Source organism: Panthera leo, chromosome F3 (assembly GCF_018350215.1).
Source record: "Panthera leo isolate Ple1 chromosome F3, P.leo_Ple1_pat1.1, whole genome shotgun sequence".
In the NCBI taxonomy this organism is placed as follows: domain Eukaryota; kingdom Metazoa; phylum Chordata; class Mammalia; order Carnivora; family Felidae; genus Panthera; species Panthera leo.
This window is the reverse complement of record NC_056696.1, coordinates 31,325,046-31,345,651: the sequence shown is the minus strand read 5'-3', so window position 1 is coordinate 31,345,651 and position 20,606 is coordinate 31,325,046. Positions and strand designations below refer to the sequence as shown.

The 20,606-nt window shown below is 46.0% G+C and overlaps 1 protein-coding gene across 3 annotated transcripts in view; it reads right to left on the bottom strand.

The window, feature by feature from the left end:
• The window catches only part of PACC1 (proton activated chloride channel 1), a 34,679-nt gene extending 15,971 nt beyond the window's left edge, over positions 1-18,708 (bottom strand). For 2 of the 3 annotated variants that reach the window (XM_042926075.1, XM_042926077.1), the window contains exons 1-2: positions 18,539-18,708; positions 14,387-14,483 (exon numbers count right to left, since the gene is read on the bottom strand). In XM_042926075.1, the coding sequence (XP_042782009.1) occupies positions 14,387-14,483; positions 18,539-18,574 (133 nt within the window). In that variant the 5' untranslated portion in view covers positions 18,575-18,708. Of the gene's footprint in view, positions 1-14,386; positions 14,484-18,293; positions 18,309-18,538 lie in introns of those variants that run through there. The other variant, XM_042926076.1, reaches the window with a different exon arrangement.
• Positions 18,709-20,606: the final 1,898 nt, after the last annotated feature.

Genomic DNA, 20,606 nt, shown 5'->3' with positions numbered 1-20,606 from the left:
GATTGCTAGAATTCTCTCTGGGGTCAGAAGTGCTGGTGAGCCCCTCCACGTTGGTAGCACAGATGGGAACAGAGGCTAGATGCTCTAGCTGGCCTACTGCCTCAGTGGGCTCTGGGACCCTAGCCCACACCAGCTCTAGCCATATTCCCAAGGTGTTCCCCCACAATCCACCCACCCAAGTACCAGCTGACCTACCAAGGTGGCCCCAGACGCCCATCCCACCCTCATCTGTACCAGCTTCAGTTTTTCCTGCCAGGGTGCTCCCTGCAGAGAACACCCCGGGACCCCTAGCTGGCACCCACTAATGCTCCAGTCAGCCAGCCAAAGCTGCCAGGCACACACAGTCTATGCAGGGACGTTCCTACACCAGGCAGAGGTGGCTGTTTCATCTACTTCATAAAAACAAACACAGAACGTCAGACAAAATGAGACAAACATGCTCCAAACAAAAGAATGAGACAAAACTTCAGAAAAAGAACTAAACACAACAGAGATAAGCAATCTATCTGATAACAGTCATAAAGATGCTCACCAGACTTGAGAGAAGAGTGGATGAACTCAGAACTTCAACAATGAAACAGAAAGTATAAAAAAGAACCAATCAGAGTTAAAGAATATAACTGAGGGGCGCCTGGGTGGCTCAGTCGGTTAAGCGTCCGACTTCGGCTCAGGTCACAATCTCGCGGTCCGGTCCGTGAGTTCGAGCCCCGCATCGGGCTCTGTGCTGACTGCTCAGAGCCTGGAGCCTGTTTCAGATTCTGTGTCTCCCTCTCTCTCTGCCCCTCCCCCGTTCATGCTCTGTCTCTCTCTGTCTCAAAAATAAATAAACGTTAAAAAAAAAATTAAAAAAATAAAAATTAAAAAAAAAAGAATATAACTGAAATGAAAAATACAGGAGAAGAAATCAACAGATTAGCAGATGCAGAACAGATCAGCAATCTGAAAGACAGGATAATGGAAAGTATCTATTGAACAGCAAAAAGAAAAAAGAATTTTAAAAAATGAGGGTAGATTATGGGGTCTCTGAGACAACATCAAGTGTACTAACATTTGCGTTATAGGCATCCCAGAAGAAGAGAGAAAAAGGGGCAGAAAACTTGTTTGAAGATATAATAGCTAAAACGTTCTTTAACATAGGGAAAGAAAGAGATATCCAAAGAGCCCCAAAGAAGACGAACCCAAGGAGGTCCACACCAAGACATGCTAATTAAAATATCAAAAATTAAAGATAAAGGCAGAATCTTAAAAACAGCAAGAAAAAAGCAAACAGTTACGAACAAGGGAAAGTCCATTAGACTAGCAGCTGATTTTACAGCAGAAACACTGCAGACCAAAAGGGAGTGGCATAACATATTAAAAGTGCCAAAACCTACAGCCAAGAATACTCCACCCAGCAAGGTTATTCAGAGAGAGTTTCCCAGACAAACAAAAGTTAGAGGAGTTCATCACTAAACTGGCCATTAAAGGGACTTCTTTAAGCAGAAAAAGAAAAGAACATTAACTAGAAGAAAATCATGAAAGGAAAAAATTTCATGGGTGAAAGCAAACACAGAGTAAAGGTAAGTAGATCAATCACTTATAAAGCTAGTATAAAGGTTAAAAGCCAAAAGTAGGGGGTGCCTGCGTGGCTTGGTTAAGCCTCTGACTCTTGATCTTGGCTCAGGTCACGATCTCACAGTTTGAGTTCGAGCTCCACGCCCAGCTCTGAGCTGACACCGCAGAGCCTGCTTGGGATTCTGTCTGTCTCTCCCTCTCTCTACCCCTCCCCTGCTGGTGCACACACAGTCACTCTCTCTCTCTCTCTCTCAAAAAAAAAAAAAAAAAAAAAAGAAAAAAAGGTAGTAAAATCAATCATTTTTAAAGCATTCGTGAAGGGATTCACAAAATAGAGAGATGTAAACTATGACATCATATACATAAAAATGGGGGGAGTAAAAATTCAGTGCTTTTAGTATATGTTCAAACCTCAACATAACAGACGCTATGTATGACAAGCCTACAACTAACATCATACTCGATGGCAGAAAAACAGAAAGACTTTCCCCTAAGTTAAGGAACAAGACAAGATGTCCTTTTTTGCCATTTTTAGTCAATATGGAACTGGAAGTCCTAGCCACAGCAATCAGACAAGAAATAAAAAGCATCCAAATTGGTAAGGAAGAAGTGAAACTGGCACTATTTGCAAATGACATACTATATATAGAAAACCCTAAAGACTCCACTGAAACAATTAGAACTAATGAATGAATTTGGTAAAATTTTAGGATACAAAGTTAACATATAGAAACGTGTTGCACTTCTATACACTGATAACAAGGTAGCAGAAAGTGAAATTAAGAAAACAATTCTATTTATGATTGCATCAAAAAGAATAAAGTACCTAGGAATAAATTTAGCCAAGAAAGTGAAAGACTTTTACTCTGAAAACTACAAGACACTGTTAAAAGAAACTGAAGATGACACAAGAAAATGAAAAGATACCACACTCATGGATTGGAAGAATTAATCTTGTTAAGACGTCTACACTACCCGAAGCAATCTACAGATCCAATGCAACCCCTTTCAAAATACGAACAGTATTTTTCACAGAGCTAGAACAAGTAATACTAAAATCTGTAAGGAACCAAGAAAGACTGTGAACAGCAAAAGCAATCTTGAGAAAGGAAAAAGCTGGAGGTATCACAATCCCAGATTTCAAGCTATACTATAAAACTATAGTATTCAAAACAGTATGGTACTGCCACACATAAGTCAACAGAACAGAATAGGTAGTCCAGAAATAAACCCATGCTTACTTATGATCAATTAATCTAAGACAAAGGAGGCAAGAATATACAATGGGGAGAAGACAGTTTCTTCATTTAATAGTGTTGAGAAAACTGGACAGCTACATGCAAAAAATTAAAAGCAGACCACCTGCTTCCACCATACACCTTACATCATGCACAAAAGTACACTGAACATGGTATAAAGAACTAAATGTAAGACTGGAGACCCTAAAACTCCTAAAGGAAAACATACTCTGTAATCTCTTGGACACTGGCTTTAGCAACATTTTTCTGGATCTATCTCCTCATGCAAGGGAAACAAAAGCAAAAACAAACTATTGGGATTACATCAAACTAAAAAGCCTTCGCACGGCAAGGGAAACCATGAACAAAAAGGCAACCTACTAAATGGGAGGAGACACTTGCAAATGATATATCCAATAAGGGGTTAAAATCCAAAATATATAAAGAACTCCTACAACACCCTCAAAAAATCTTATCAAAAAATGGCAAAGGATGTGCATAGACATTTTTCTAAAGAAGATACGCAGATGGCCAACAGACATATGAGAAGATGCTCAACGTCACTAGTCATCAGGGAAATGCCAATCAAACCCACAATGCAATATTCCCTCACCCCCGTCAGAATGGCTAGTACCAAATACACAACGGGGTGCTCAGTCGGTTGAGTGTCTGACTCGTGGTCTCGGCTAAGGGCACGATCTTACCATTCATGGGTTCAAGCCCCACACTGGACTCTGTGCTGACAGCACAGAGCTTGCTTGGGATTCTGTCTCTCCCCCTCTATTCCCCTCTCCCACTCATGTGCTTGTGCTGTCTCTCTCTCTCAAAAATAAGTACATAAACTTAAAAAAACTAACAACACAAGAAATAAGTGTTGGCAAAGATGTGGAGAAAAGGGAACTCTAATGAACTGTTGACAGGAGAGTAAGTTGGTGCAGCCACTGTGGAAAACAGTATGGAGGTTCCTCAAAAAATGAAAAATAGAAATAGCATTCCACTACTGGGTATTCACTCAAAGAAAACAAAAACACTGATTCAAAAAGATACATGCACTCCTATGTTTACTGCAGCATTACTTACAATAGCCAAGATATGGAAGCTACCCAAGTGCTCAGCAATGGATGGATAAAGAAGATATGGAACATAACTCAACCATAAAAAAAGGAGTGAAATCTTGCCATTCACAACAACATGGATGGACCCAGAGGGTATCATGCTAAGTGAAATAACTCACACGGAAAAAGACAAATACTATGTGATTTCACTTATATTTAGAAACTAAAAAACAAAACAAATAGAAACAGAGAACAAATGAGAGGTTGCCAGAGGGGAGGAGAGTGGAGGTGACGGGCGAAATAGGTGAAAGGAACGAAGAGATGCAAACTTCAAGCTTTTTCGGCGGTGACAACCTCCCCTCGAGAACATGCCCCTTGCAAAGGACCTCCTCAATCCCTTCCTGCAAGAACGGAGGAAGCGTAAGAAGCAGTGAGACGTCCAGTGCTGCAAAATCACCACCATCTTTGGCCACGCACAAAACAGTAGTGTTCTGAGTTGGCTGTCCTCTGCCAACCTACAAGGAAGAAAGGCAAAGCTTACAGAGGGTGCTTCTTCAGACGGAAGCAGCACCGAAAGCAATGTGAATCCAAATGAGTGGAAAACCATCCCAATAAACACATTTTAAATTAAAAAAAAAATAGTAATAAGGTAAGAACTTCCAGGTATAAAGTGAGTTATGGGGATGAAAAGTATAGCACAGAGAATACAGTCAGTAGCTCTGTAGTAACTTTGTACGGTGACAAATGGCAATTTATTGTGGTGAGTCCTGCATAGTGTATAGAACCGTCGGACAACGACGTTGTGCACCTGGAACTAATATAATTATATTAGTCTATAACTAGGTCAACTATACTTCAACTTAAAAAATGTCAGTGGACTAAACATTCCAATTAAAAGGCAGATTAGACCTTTCAATCTGGATTCAAAACAAGACCCACAACACACTCCCTACAAAAAATGGACTTCAAATCCAAAGATATAAGAGTATTTGCTCATGATTATTTCACTTTCTTTTTATTTATTTTTTAATTTTTTTTTTAAACGTTTATTTATTTTTGAGACAGAGAGAGACAGAGCATGAACGGGGGAGGGTCAGAGAGAGGGAGACACAGAATCCAAAACAGGCTCCAGGCTCTGAGCTGTCAGCACAGAGCCCGACGCGGGGCTCGAACTCACGGACCACGAGATCGTGACCTGAGCCAAAGTCGGCCGCTTAACCGACTGAGCCACCCAGGCGCCCCTCTTTCTTTTTCTTTAAAAGCACAAAAGCAGGATCAGCACAGAGCTATCAAAGGGTCTTAGGTGAGAGGAAAATAAGTCATTCATTCTACACTTCCACAAACACACATCAAGCATCAACTCTGTGCGCAAGACTTGGTGCTAGGCGCTTCAGGGAGACCCCGAGAGAGGAGGACTAATGGTCTGTGCTACAAGTGCTACAGGACTCAGAAGCACGAGAGGATGTAAATGGTGAGATTTTCTTTGTTGGGGTGATGTATGGGTGTGAGGAGAAGGACAGACATGAGCAAAAGGCTTCGTGGAGGTCATCTAGCCTTGTGCCCAAAGCACCGGGAGAATTTTGATGAAGGAGTAATTTGGTGTTCATTATTCATTTATTTTCTGAACTGAAAGTCCGGATATCCAGCCTAGTGGTTAAGAGCATGAGCTTTAAGTCAGAGAGGTTGGGGCGGCCAGCTCTCCTATGACTACTCTGAGACCCAGGGCAAGTTACTTACTGCTCCTAAGCCTCACTTTCTTCATGTGAAAAGGAAATGATCACTTCAATTTTACTGGATATATAAAAGAAAGGAGAGAATGTTGCAAAATGCATTACAGATTGCCTGCTTAATGAATTAACGTTACTAGAGAAATGGAACGTACCCTCTACTTTTCAAAACACAAAGCCTTTTGGGGGGGTGGGGGAGAGGAAAAATGGGTGATGGGCACTGAGGAGGGCACTTGTGGGATGAGCACTGGGTGTTGTACGTAAGCCAATTTGACAATTACATTCATAAAAAAAAAAAAAGCCTTCAATAAAAACAGCAAAAATGAAGACCACGGCACTACAATCTCTTACAATGATAAACTAGAAAAAAACATGCCAGAAATAACATGGAGGCAAGGCATAAAACAGTATCTTTCACACAGTAGGCATGTGATGTTTGCATGCCTATGAAATGACCAAATGACCCAAATAATAGAAGAGCTACGTCTCACAGCGCCAACTAGCTACCTTCCGTCTGTAGGACAACAGCAGTGCATTTGAGCCTGTAAAACTGTAAACCAACTGATACACCTTACTATTCATGGCAAGATACTTTACAACGTTTCTACATCACACAGATGTGCGAGTTCCCAGAAATGTCTATGAGGTTCCTTCAGACAGTAAAGAGCAGGTCATGGGAGGCAATGGACATTCACAGCTACAAAGAGAAGTGAGGAACCAGGAGCCAGGAACCCCCAAGGAAGCCCGCCCACGGCTGAGCACGAGCCACACGGAAGGCAGCAGCTCTAGCTCTCCAAGAGGAATTAAAGCAAGTCTCTTTTTCAACTTTTGTCTCTGATCCTACTGCTACTGCTTCTTATTGTTATTAGGGACAGTGTCCATTCCTGCTCCCTGGTGGCTTTGCTATCCGCCTTCTCCCCGGGTTTCTCTGTGACTCTGCTCCGCTGTCCTGGCCAAGTCCCTCTCCCAGCCTGCATCCTGTATAGGGTGCTCTGTCACACACACCACAGGACACTGCTCTCCTTCACACCCAGCCTGTAGGTGGCTCCCCTTACCTCAGGCGCTGATCCCTGATCAGTCACGTGTAGCCGGTCTGCAGAGTCACAGGACCCAAAGTGCAGTAGTCCGTGTACAAGTGGACCCCCTCACAGCTGTTCTGCCTGGAAGGCACTCCCCCCTCCTATGGCCCATGTAAGATCACAGGTTCGCGTCAAGATTTTTTTAAAGTAATCTCTACATGTAACATGGGGCTCAAACTCAAAACCCCAAGATCAAGAGTGACCCGCTCTTCCAACTGAGCCAGCCAGGCACCTCCCCACAGGTTCACTCAAAAACATGGCAGGTACAAACACATTCCCTGTCACAAGGGGCTCATAATTGCTGTAGCAACAAGGGACCAGGTTTCAACATCTGAATGAGGTTTGGAAAAATCACAAGACAAAACTGAAGGAACTCTGCAGTGACTAATTGGGTATATAACATCTGAACAGAATTGTTAAGAGTTAGCAGGGACCCAAAAGGCCTTCTGGTCCAAAGCCATATTTGCGCAGTGATCCAGGTCCCAGAGAGCCTAAGACTGGCACAGAATGAGAGCCCTGGGGTCCCGACTCCTCGTCAATGTTCTTTTCCTACGCAACAGTGAATGGTAGTGCTTAAGGATCCAGTCCCTAACAACGACAAAAGATCTGATTGGAAGAATATAACTTCATGACAAGTAGAAGCTTGGGACATTTTTAAGTAAACTGCATATTTCAGCCTGGCTAAACCATGCAATGAAGAGGAACAGTAATGGGCCTTTGTGGGCAGGTATTCACTCTATCATAAGTCACACATACATGATTGGAAATGTTCTGCCTTCATGAAACCTTTGGTTAGGGAAAGAGAGGAATTTGCATCTTCTTGAAAATTCTAAAAAAGCTGACTTAAGGCACAAAAAGGTCAGATGACAATTGCATCATCTGGATTTGTTTGGCAGAGGTACTTGGACAAATTACTCTCATGGGGTCCCCTCTGTTTCGCTCACAGAAGCCAAGCTGAACTTCTTTACCGGCCTTTTCTTGATCCATAAATTGGCGCGTGAGTTAAACAAAAACTGTAAAACTAGGGGCGCCTGGGTGGCTCAGTCGGTTGGGCGTCCGATTTCGGCATGGGTCATGATCTCATCGTCTGTGGGTTTGAGCTCCGCGTTGGGCTCTGTGCTGACAGCTCAGAGCCTGGAGCCTGCTACAGATTCTGTGTCTCCTCCTCTCTCTGCCCCTCCCATGCTCATGCTCATGCTCTGTCTCTCAATAATAAATAAACGTTAAAAAATTTTTAAAAAAAAACGGTAAAACTATTTATCATCCACACATGCTATAAGTGACACTCCAGTTCTGAAAGAAGACACCAATACATTTTGCCATTAAAAAAACAGGTGCTGGATATTTTGGCAAAATGTCCCGTGTACTCTGCAGTCAGAAAAACCAAACACCTGCTTTTTTGTGGCAAGCTGGATGAATGTGTTTTAAAAGTATACATTCTTTACATGAATGCAAACTCATGATGAATGTGTCCTGTACAGACACATTCTGTAGAAAGACAGAAATAATGCACAAGATTTTCTTAGGAAAGGTAATCTAAGAAAAATCCAAGACAACCAACACTGCTTCAAAAACCCAGACTTGCCCCGGAATAGAAGTCAGCCCATTAAGGGATGTGTGATGAGTAATTCAACTTCTGAAAACACAGTGGGACCTTTATTCACAGGAAGGGGGAACCGGTCATCTACTCTACCCCTCCAAAACTCTACCTTGCAAACAACAAGGGGCTAAGACGCATCCTGAATGCAAAGAAGGAATGAACTATCCTTTTGGGTTTTTTTCCTTTTTAGTGATGCGATGGGTTTGTTGTTTTCGTGGGGTTTTTGAAATATAATTTACATACCATAAAATTTACCCTTTTAAATAAGTGAATATATTTGGTTTTTACTACATTCACAAGGTGTGCAACCATCACCACTATGTAATTACAGGACATTTTCATTACCTAAAAACAAACTCCATACCCATTAGGAGTCACTCCTTCCTCCTAGTCCCTGGCAACCAATAATCGGCTTCCTGTCTTGATGGATTTGCCCGTTCTAGGCAGTTCACATAAATGGAATCCCACAACATAGAAGCTTTTGTGTCAGACTTCTTTCACCTAACATATTTTCAAGATTCATCCATGATGTAGATGCAACAGTTCTTCATTCCCTCTGACTGCCAAATACTACCCCGCTGGGTGAATATACCGTTCATTTATCCACTCATCAATTGATGGACCTTTGAGCGGCTTCCGCTTTCTGGCTATTATGAATCGTGCTGCTATGAACATTCATGTACAAGCTGTTGTGCAGACGTAAGTTTTCATTTCTCTTGGGTATGTACATAGGAATGGGATTGCTGAGTCATATGGTGACTCTCTATATTTGAACTTCTAGGAACTGCCAGACTTTTCCACGGTAGCTGCACCATTTTACGTTCCCCCCAACCATCTGTGGGGGTCCTAATTTCTCTACATCTTCACCAAAACTTGTACATCTTATTGACCACAGCCATTCTTGTAGGTGTGAAGGCGACACAACGATACAAATCTCACTGTGGTTTAGATTTGCCCTTCCCTGATGATCATGTTGAGCAGCCTTTCATGTGCTTATCAGTCATCTGCACTACAGAAACATTATTCAGATTCTTACTTGGGTTGCCCTTTTATTATTGGAGTATAAAAGTTCTTTTATATGGTCTAAATACAAGTCCCCAGATCCATGATTTGAACAGGTCTCTCATCCTGTGGGCTGTCTGTTCACTTTCTTAGTAGTATCCTTTAGTGCACCCAAATTTTTCATTTTGATGAGATTCAATTAATTTTTTTCTTTGGTTGCTGATCTTTTTCAATTCTATTAATACACAGTTGTTTCCATGGAGAATGCACTGTAATGACTAATCAGCCAAGTATCTTCCTCAATTTTGTTACAAGAGTGATATAGTAAGCTGCTTATTCAGTTAGCGTGTCTGGTCTCATTTCTCCCTTAGAAAAGAATAAGTGGTTGTAATTCCCTTCATAGAAAGGAAACAGATCGAGGCTTTCAGATTATGGACTGTAACTCTTTATCTCAGAGAGTACAACTGGGAATATAATCCTGAATGTCTGGGTGCTTAACTGGAACCTCTGCTGCCCAACAGCCCCCACCTCCAGGCCTCCATGGGGCTCCAACTCCACCTCCTCTTCTGGTCCCCGAATGTGGCCACCCCTCGAGGCTCAGTCTCCACAGCTCACTCTACAGGCCGCCCAGGCCTTCTCAAAGCTCGCACTTTAGCTACATCAGTCGTTATCTCGCTCCGCCTCTGGGCCTCTCCGCCCAGACATCACACCTTTGAAGCTTCGTATGTCTGCGGCAGAGAAGCACCTTCTCTTCCAGCCGCTCACCCCGGACTGTACGTCTATATTCTCCGACTCACCCTGCTTCAAACCTCAGAGTCTCCTTTGACTCTTCCTTCTCCCGCTCCCCCACGTCGAAGCGGCCCACCCTGCCAGCCTCTGACCCAGCACGGTCCTCCCTCCACTAATCCAGCCCTACGGCACTGCCACACTGCTCCTCCCTGCGTGCCCGTTTCACCCCCTTACTGCTCTGCTCCAATCCCATTAAATGCTCCCTGTTCCCTAACGGCTAAACCCTGACACTCAAAGCCCTCCATAATCTGACCCAATCTGTCCTTCCTACCTCATCTCCTACTTCTCTCACCAACCCTCCGCTCCAACTGTACCATGCTAACCCACTGCTTCCGACACGTCCTGTGTTATCCCCACCTCTACACGGTTGCACATCCCGTCCCTCCTCCCTGGCCCGCCCCGTCTCTTTCACCTACCAGTCACCCTTCCTTCAGGTTAATCCCACTCCCTTCACTAACCGGCCCCCCCTTCATTCATTTCTGAAGCACCTGTCTCTACCATTTCCTTGACCCTCTATCATTGATCCCAGTTGCTCACATGAGATACATTCCTGTTCCCAATCCCCATGTCCCCCCTCCAAACGTATAAATACTGAGCACCCACAGTGGGCCAGACACTCTGCTAAGCATCAGTTGCAATGAAGTGGGAGGGGAGACAAAAGTTCTGGGAGTGCCTCACGGGACTCAGGGGCAGGCCTAAGGGGTTAGTAATGATTAAAGAATTATATTCAACAAATGTGCCCTTTAGACTGTGCTACATTCTATAAAGGAAAATACTGAGTGCTAGGAAAGCACATAACAGGGAGAAAAGGCCCTCAGTAAGTTGTTCAGGGAAGGCTCTGGAGAAGGAGAGAGAAGTTCTTCTTTGGGTATCCTGCCTTCTCTCTCTACATGTCCCAAGTTCCTGGACACAGGCCCTGCCTCATTTGCCCTCTTTTTAGTTTTAGCACATTGCATAACAGGTGAAGGAGCCCATGAGTGACTCTGGTAGAGGAAGGGGAGGATTCTGGAGCAGAAAAGCACCTCATCTAGAAACTGAGCCAGAGTTGGAACACGCTGGGAGACAGCCCTGGGTTCAAATCCCAGCCCTGCCACTCATAAGCTCTGAGCACATTACTTGGACCTCTCTGTTCCTCATCTAGGAACCAGGACTACCCATCTCCCTCACGAATGGCCATGAAGGCTACGTGTGAGTATACACAGAAAGCCCTACGCAGGCCTAGTGCGTGGAAGCACCCAATAAACGGCTGCCGCCATCGTTACCGTTATTTATGTTACTATTACAGGACTCAAAGGCAGGAAGCGAGCTTTGCCAATTGTGTGTCAGGTCACCAAATACGGGCCAACTCCCTACTAAGACTTCTGAGTCTGCATCTTCTATGGTCTACAGCAGAGATGAGCCCAGAAGGGTTTCCCCTGAAAGCACGAAGGCTCTTGCCAGTCTGTGGAACTATCCCAATTTGCTCTGCTTGAGGTCTGGTTTCTTGCTCTGACTGACCTTAGGCTGTAAGGCCCCAGGAATCTGAGGCAAAAGAGAGGTTAAGGCCAAAGGTCATCATGGCCACTTCCTAGTTTGGCTGGCACTTATCTATAAGTGGAAACACAAAAGAAAGCTTCATCTTTCCAAGTCTGGCATCCCTCCTCTCCTTCCGTCTCCATCTATCCTCTTCAGACGGGGGGCAAGAGGGCAGTACAGGGCGCACCAGGCAGAAGAGTAGCCCGCCAAACATGTCCAAATCCTAATTCTCGGAACCTATGAATGTCAAGTTAATAGCAAAGAGAAATTAAGGCAGCAGATAGGATTAAAGCTGCCGTTCACCTGACTGTAAAACAAGGGGATTTTTCCTGGGTTATCTAGGTGAGCCCTGCGATTACATGTAAACATGGAAGAGGGGGCAGAAGTCTATGTGACAATGAGAAGATAGGAGAAAGACTCAACAGGCCACCGGTGGCTTCAAAGATGGAAAAAGGGCCACGAGCCAAGAAATGTGAGCACCCCCTAGAAGCTGGAAAAGGCACTAAGATGGAATTTCCCCTAGAGCTTCCAGAAAGGAATTCAGTCCTGCTGAAATCTTAATTTCAGCACAACGAGACCCATTTTGGACTTTTGCCCTCCAGAACTGTAAGATAATAAATCTGTTGTTTTAAGCCACTAAGTTTGTGGTCATTTGTTACAGAAACAATAGGAACCCATATACAGAGCTAATGCAAATAAATATAAATATACTGTTCTCTCCCTGGGGCTTCAGGACTTCAGACGTAGTGCCCAGAATCAGCGTGGGGGCAGCCATGCTACCACCTTTTACACAATAAGCTTTAATAAAAGGATGCTTAAAATACTTTTTAAAAACCACTGGTGCAGTAGAAAGCCTGGGGTCAGACAGAGCTTGATCCTGTTCACCAGCAAAGTGATCCTTCCATATTCTCCTTAACCCCCTGGGGCTCAGGTCCTCATCCATCAAAATCAGGATGCCTACCTCACAGGGTTGTCATGAAAATTAAATGGGGCAACGGGAATGACAGAGCTCGGCCCAGAGGAAGCAGTCAGTAAACAGCTACTCTTCCAGCCTCCGTCCTTCTACAGTCTTCCCTATGGGGCGCCTGGGTGGCTCAGTTGGTTGAGCATCAGACTTCAGCTGAGGTCATGATCTCACAACTCTTGAGTTCGAGCCCCACAGTGGGCTCTGTGCTGACAGCCTGGAGCCTGGAGCCTGGGGCCTGGAGCCTGCTTCGGATTCTGTGTCTCCCTCTCTCTCTGCCCCTCCCCCGCTCATTCTCTGTCTCACTCTGTTTCTTGAAAATAAACATTTAAAAAAAACTTTTTTTTTTTTAAATAATTAGGCACAATCACAGAATATCCTATGTCATTCCTCTCCCCTTAAAGGGATCAAGAGGAGCACAATCCCACCTCCCTCAATCCACCCAAGCAGGCAGACTCAGGTTGGGGTTCCATTCACTCATTCAGCAAATCTTTACCATATGGACAGGTCTGAGACAGTGAGCAGAATGGACTGGTCTCCACCTTCATGGAGCTTACATGCTAGCAGAAGAGATGTTCATCAAATGCCAAGCAAATACACTGCCCCATCAGGGAGAGCTACGAGGGAGAGATGCGTGGACTGCAAGTGACAGGTTGGAGGGTGGAAGTGATCTAGCCAGGAGGTCAGAGGCTTTGTAGAAAACAAGTGAGCTGAAGAACGATTAAGCATTGACATTAAACATTAATCGGAAGAACGATTAAACATTAACTTGATGACAGAGGGAAGAGAATTCCAAACAGAGATATAACAACAGAAAGGCCTGATGGTGGAAGGGAGGGAGGCCCAAATAAAAGAAGGCCAGCATGGCTGAGGAGCAGAGAAAATGGGGAAGCAAGGAAAGCAGGGGTGGGGGGTGGGGATGACTCTCCGATTCAACTGGATGGGTAATACATGCTATTCGCCAAAACAGGAAGCACTGGAAGAGGGCCACACCAGGAATGGGGAGGTCACGAGGTCAATTTTGGACATGTGGGGTTTAGGGTACCTTTGGGGCATCCAAGCAGAGCCATGACCTGGGCATTTGGATATACAGGATATGTTAAGTCTGGAGTTTATAGGTAACCTCTGCACTAGAGGTGTAAACATGGCGGTCACGTGTGAACAAGAAGTAACTGAAGCAGGGATGGGGCCTGGGTGAGACCACCCACTAGAGAGAGAGAGAGAGAGAGAGAGAGAGAGAGACAGAGAAAAGGGGCCTCTGACAAACACTTAACACCCAAGAGCTGGAAGGTGACTATAAAGGCGGTTGGAAGGAGCACTCCGAGAAGTAAGGAGTTACGTTATCTAAGGGTGCAGAGAGTACCCAGGAGGAAGAAGCGGTCAACATCATCTAACATAAGACTCCTTAAGATGCCACCTGACTGATGGGACCCTGCCTGCCCAGCTGGGTGATCATACTGGCAAGGCCTGATGTCCAGGAGGTGAGGCCTATTAGATATTCTCCTTGAGGGCCCTGGGAAGTGACCCAGATATTAGAGGCTCAACTACTAACGGCTTCCTAGGAAAAAACAAACAGAAGAGCAGAGACCCATTACCTCCAATGTCCTGGCCTCAGGAACTGGCTCAAACCGGAGTACAGAAAAGAGCGGATACTGGCCTGGACACCTCCTCTGTCCCAAGGCTGGTTAAATATGTATAGCTTTAGAACTAGGGCAATACCTGAGACCTGACACTGGGGTGCAGGACAGAGGGGCTCCTCCTCTCCTGCAGGTCCCCAGGTGGCCAGGCACCTGGACTGGGGCCTCCAGCTATAGCAGAGCACCATTTTCCAGCCCTTCTGCCCCCAGTACTGAACCCACTCACCTGGTAAGATTCCTGGACCTTGTACTCCGTCTGCCTCCTTTTCTTGCTCGTCTGCCCGCTCTGAGTTCTCAACCACCTGATCCAACTCCTCACTCAGCTAAAGGGGGGAGACAAAGAGAGCAAACCAGTCAGCCACATCAGCCTTGCTGAGGAGGGCTAGAATGAGAAAGCAGAAGCTTCCTCTCACTTAACTGTCTCTCTCTCTTTCTCTCTCACACACACACAATCACATGATGGAGGGGGAGTTATACCAATTCTACAGATTAGGACACTGAAGCTCGGAAAACTCATGTTAACTTCCCGTATGTTCGTTTCCTAGGGCTGCCCTATCAAAGCACCACAAACTGGGTGCCTTAAGAATTAACAGAAGTTTATCCCCGCACAGTTCTGGAAACTAGAAATCTGAAATCAAGGTGTTGGCAAGGTTGGTTCCTTCTGAGGGCTGTGAGGAAGAATCTTTTCCATGGTCTCCTAGCTTCTGGTAATGGCCAAGCCTTGGTGTTCCTTGGCCTATAGAGGCCTCTCCTCTCCAAGCTCTGCCTCCATCTTCATATAGAGTTTGGGAAGTGCATCTCTGTGCTGTCTCCACAAGGTCAGCTACTTATAAGGACACCATATTGGATTAGGGCCCACCCTACTCCAGTATGACCTCATCTTCACTAATTACATCTGCAATGACCCTACTTCCAAATAAGGACACTCTCTGAGGTACTAGGGGTTAGCACTCCCCACACATCTTTTTGGAGGGACACAATTCAACCACAACACTTTCCTTGGCCACAGAGCCAGAAGTCAAATCCAAGTTGGTCTAGTTCCAAAACCGATGATCTTAACGGCTTCCCAGAGGAGGATGAAACACAGCTAAGAGTCTGCTGACAGAAGGAAACAGTGAAGTTGGTGTCAGAGCTCTCCAGGACACTGGCTCAAGTCCACCGACTCAGGCTGCGAATGGCAGGAAAAAAAATGGGGAAGGTGGTCCATCCCAGAAACAGATATTGATCAGCAGCCTGACAACAGGCAGCTTCAACCTCACCTCATCAGTGCTCTCACCTGTCAAATGGGGGAAATGAGCCACCGAGAAGGGCAGGCAGAGGATACAGTAACAAACAATTCTTCATAGGACTGAGGAGGAGGGGAAGAGAGATGAAGACCAGAGTTTAAAGGACCTAACATTGAATTGAGAGGGAAGGGAAAGGGATTGCTTTCCTAAATATTTTCTTAGGCTCACAGTGTCAACACTTAAGGTCTCAAACGTTTTAATTAAAAATTAATATCCAAGAAACTTGGGTTAAAATAAAACTCTTATGTATCTATTGTTCTTCCATCTCCTCCCCTCTTTTTAAAAATTTTTTCTGATGGGGGGTGAGGGGCAGAGATAGAGAGGGAGAGAGAGAATCACAAACAGACTCCACACTGTCAGTGCACAGCCCAACACGGGGCTCAAACCCGTGAACCATGAGATCATGACCCAAGCCAAAGTTGGACACCTAACCAACCGAGCCACCCAGGTGCCCCTAATTTTATTAAGTGATCTCTATCCCCAAGGAGGAGCATGAACTCACAAGCCTGATATTGAAAATCGCATGATCTACCAACTAAGCCAGCCATGGACCTTCATCTCCTTTTTCATGCCTCCACTCCTGCCCATTAGAATCAGGTAAAATCTCCAGTGTAAAGTCCTCCAAGCCCACAAGAAAAGAAAACCAACAAGTAGGAGAGGGCTGGGAGGCTGGAGAAGACACCATGACATACAGGTAGTAGGGACACATATCAAGAGATCACCAGAGCCCTCGCTGGCCAAAGAGAAAGAAGGATGTTAGTCTGAGAAGGCCCAAAGTTCTTTGATCCAAGCCTCACCCAGGTTCAGCCTAACCCAGATAGCAACATGCTCCCAACCCAGCTCCCTTCCGGACTACCTGCAGCCCCATCCCCAAAGCCAAAATCTCCCTTCAGCAAAGAAACCCAACTCAGAGCTAGTTAGACTCCTAACTCAAAGGTCCACTCCCAGAACGACCCAGGCAAGAGAGTTGGGCCACCCTCCGGGAGGCCTCCTTCCAAAGAAGGCAAGAGACAGGGACTTCAAAACAAGCCACTGAAGAAGGTAAAGGGAAGGGCCCTTCCAGTGTCTTCCATCTTGGGGGTGCCCTCAAATAGAAAGTGACTTTACCTTTGGCCTTGCCAAGTAACTGTCTGCATTTTAATAAACGTTTCAGGAGCCCTACTAGGAAAGGCGATACTGCAGGTTACATATGGATGGTGAGGGACATGGTCCTACAAATCAGGACCCCAAAGCTCCCTAGAAGCAGGAGCCACCCACGTCCTGTGAACAAGAACTATCATCCACTGAGAGGTCCCTCTCTGCCAAGCACTGACCCAAGCACCTTCCATATACCAACTCATTGAACTCTCACAACCCTGTGAAATAGGAACTATCATTACCTTCCTTTGCAGAGGAAGAAACCTGAGGCTCAGAGAAGTGACTTGACAAATGGCCAGAAGCAGAGCAGGAGAGGAACATGGGCTCCCCAACTTCAAAACAGTATTTACGCACTATGCTCTACTCCCTGTGAATCTGAAAGCTTTCAGAGGAAAGACACAACTCATTCCTCTGGATTCCTTCACAGGCTAGGGCATGGAATCTAGGGGCCACAGAATCCCAACACAGGTTAAAATCCATCTGGCTCCTTTGGATAAAGGAGACTGTGGGGAGAAAGATAGAAATGTGTCCCAAAGTCAGATTCCAGACCAGGTCCTACACTAAAAAAATAGCAAGCCTTAGGCAAATCTCATCTGCCTCCAACTCAGGTGGAGGTTCCCCTTCCACTGTAGGGCTAAGCCATCTGCTTTTATATTATTTATATAATCCACACAGTATCATTTACAAAGAGAGGAATGTACACCAATGTTGGTCAGTATTGATCAAAACAGCAGGAAGTACATATGAGAAGGACAGGCAGAATGCTAGACTGATCTGGGAAGTCAGTCTCCATGGAACATGAGGGACTTAAGATCCCTCCTTGAATAAGGGAGGGGATTTTGACCAATGGGGACTGAGAAGAAGTTAAAGAAAAAGAAATGGTGTGAGAATGCGCATAGGGACAGGAAAGTCGGAGCACATTTTTAAAGAGTGAATTTCCAGTGTGATCAGAACACAGATAGGTAAGATGAGAAGTCAGGGATGCTGAGCTGTGCAGTGCTCCCGAAGCTTGCTAAGAAATTTGGACTGTTCAGGGTAGATCAAGGGCAGCACCAGGTGTTTGTAAAAAGGAATGTTCTGGGATCAAGGCAGGGCCTCAAAGCAAATCTGCACAGCCTAGGGGACACCAAAGGGAGAGATGGTAACACAGCATCTCACTCAGGTGGTCAGAGCAGACACAGAACACAAACCTGAGGACTGAAGATGTGTAACTGAACCTACAAATGAGGGGACGACCGTGCGGGATGGGGGAAGGGGGGATGATCACCAGAGATGACCAGAGTGTAAGACCTAAGAGGAGGAGGAGGAGGAGGAGGAGGAGAGCAGTTTACTAGTTCGAGTAAGTCAGGAGGACTCAGGAAGCCTGAGGAAAAGCTGAAACCGCCTGTAGCTCGGACAAACAAGAAAGAGACAAAGCTGGAAAAGTGATAGTTAAAGTAGTGGGAGGAGGTGAGAGTGAAAGGAAAACGGAGCGCGGCGAGCAACAGCTAGATAGGCGAAAGCACCTTTTCAAAGTTAGGCGGCCACCGAACAAGCTGTAATTATCCCTGTCATGTACCACGAAGCCCTGGGCTTGCAGAGGGGCTAATGCTCCCAGCGCATCTGTTCCAGCCGGGAGGAGGGCGCCGTGCCTCCACTTGCAAAGAACAGCCGAGGTCAAGTGCGGCCGGCGCGCTGCTGCCTGGGTCGGACGCCGTTTCAATCATTCACCTGCTGGTTACGGCTCACGGCTCGGGGGCCCCGGCTCCATCCCGCGCCGGCAGCATCCGGAGGAGGCTCTGCGCCCCGCTTCCTTCCTGCTCCGAGGCTCCTCCGCACGCGGGGACCCCTCCCCCGCCGCACTCCTCGGAAAGCTCACTCGACCTGCCCGGACGCACCCCCTCCGCCGCCCAGACCGCGGGACCCCGCTCCTGCGCCCCGCGGGAAACTTTACTTCCGCCCCCACTGCTTTGTACCTCCTGGTAGGATGTGGAGAGCTCCTGCCGGATCATGGCACTGACCCGAGCTAAGCCACACCTGGCACCGCCACAGCGCGGGAGAAGCCGCGAGGCGAGCACCGCGTCCAGGGCGCCTGAAGCAGCCGGCTCTGCCAGGCGAAACCGGTTCGGAGGTGCGGCCCCGAGACCAGGCGGGGCGGAACTTGGCGCATGCGCCTCCCCCCCCCCCGCCCGCCTCTGGAGACCCCGAAAGGTTGCTGGGAAATGTAGTTCTGGGCGGGGGGGCCCCTCTCAGCAACTTTGGAGCTAAGAAGCCTGCGCGTTACCCAGACCAGGCGTTAGACGCACGTGCTCGCTTCCTGTCTCACTTCCTCTGTTTGTGGGAGGAGGAGGGAGGGAGAAAAGGAGTAGAAAGTGGAATGAGGGGTAATTAAGTCCAACGAGTGAGGGAGCCTAATCTATAACTCCAAGAGGCAGTCTGGTGGTTTATAACCATTAATAAATGTCTGCAGAGCACTTTGTATGTTACAAAGCGCTTTCACTCATATAATGCCATGATCTGCAAGGAACCCTGTAAGCAGGACATTTTTCTTCCTGTTTTACGGATGAAGAAACAGGTACCTTGTTTCGGACAGGATTTGGGGACGGGAGTAATGAAGTGAAGATTATTTGATCCAGGATCAGACTACAGAATCCAAGTGCTTTCCATTATTCCTAGGGTAGACACTTGGGAGTCGAGACTTCTCGGTTCTTGTCCTGGCTCTGCCCCTCTCCGACAGGTCTTGTAATACAAACCTCTTCTCTTTGCCTTAGAATGCAACGCCTAAACCCTGCCCTGCTAACAGTGCCTTAATGAGAGCCTAAATAGATTATGTAGCAAAACCCAAAGGTGCTGTTCACCACAGCAGAAGCCTCTTTGTCCTGAGTGTGGTGGAGAATACGGCGTTTGCCCTGTAGCAGGGTGGATCTGAGGACCACATCTTCCCCTCCTCCTACTGCCTGAACTGCTATTTTGTGTGGCCGCCCTGGGCTGATTGGTGGTGAGGCAAATAGAGGTTGCTTATGCCGCCGTGAATGCTGCTCTGTGTCCCGGGCAGCTGCAGATCTGCAACCGCCTGCACGCAGGCCACTCAATGCCTCTTCCCTCTTCAGTGTCAACCACAGTAGCACCAACCACATCAAAGTACCCTGGACCTCCAGAGTGTTAGTAGTGGGAGGAGGCCCTCTCACCTCTTCTGACCACCCTCCCCTATCCTGGGTTCCCTGATCTTGCATCTTCAAATGGGACGATATATGTAATACCTTACACATGGTAGGTACTCAACAATGTTCAATTTATGAATGGAACACTTATTCCAGCTATTTCATTTAACAGTTGTTTGCAAATGCAAATAACTACAAACAACTTGTTAAATTCCTAACTGTATTAATGCAAGGGTGGCTGATAGAACAAGTCATACCATCATAGAATTTTAGAGCTGGAAGGAACCAGAAAAATCTAGTCCAGACCCATCATCCCTCTCTACTCTTTGTTGCTATGACCAAACCGGGAAATTACAGATTCCCACATTTGAAGGAGATGCTAATATAATATTTAACACGGTTTAACAAATACAGTGCTGGGCACTGGAATACAGAAATAAATGGGGTACTCCAAGAACCTTGCCCTTCTGGCTCCTTCTGCTAGAATGGAGAAGCCATGAACACATAGATAGAATTTTCCAGACCAGTAGTCCCCAAGTCCTCTCCTCCCATTCTCTCATGAGCACACACAGATCAGACTTTCATCGTCTCCACTCCACTGAAATATGCTTGTCAAGGTCACAATTGACCTCAGAGGTGTCAAATAAGATGACCATTTCTTCATCCTCCTCTTTTTTCCTCTTATTTTTTTTTTCTGGTGAGGTTTTGTTTGTTTGTTTTTGTATAGTTGTAACACAGTGTTACATTATTTTTTAGCTGTTCACCATAGTGATTCAAGAAGTTTATAGGTCATGCCATGCTCATCACAAATGTAGCTACCTTCTGTCACCATACAATGCTATTACAGTGTCATTGACTATATTCCCTTTGCTGTACCTTATTC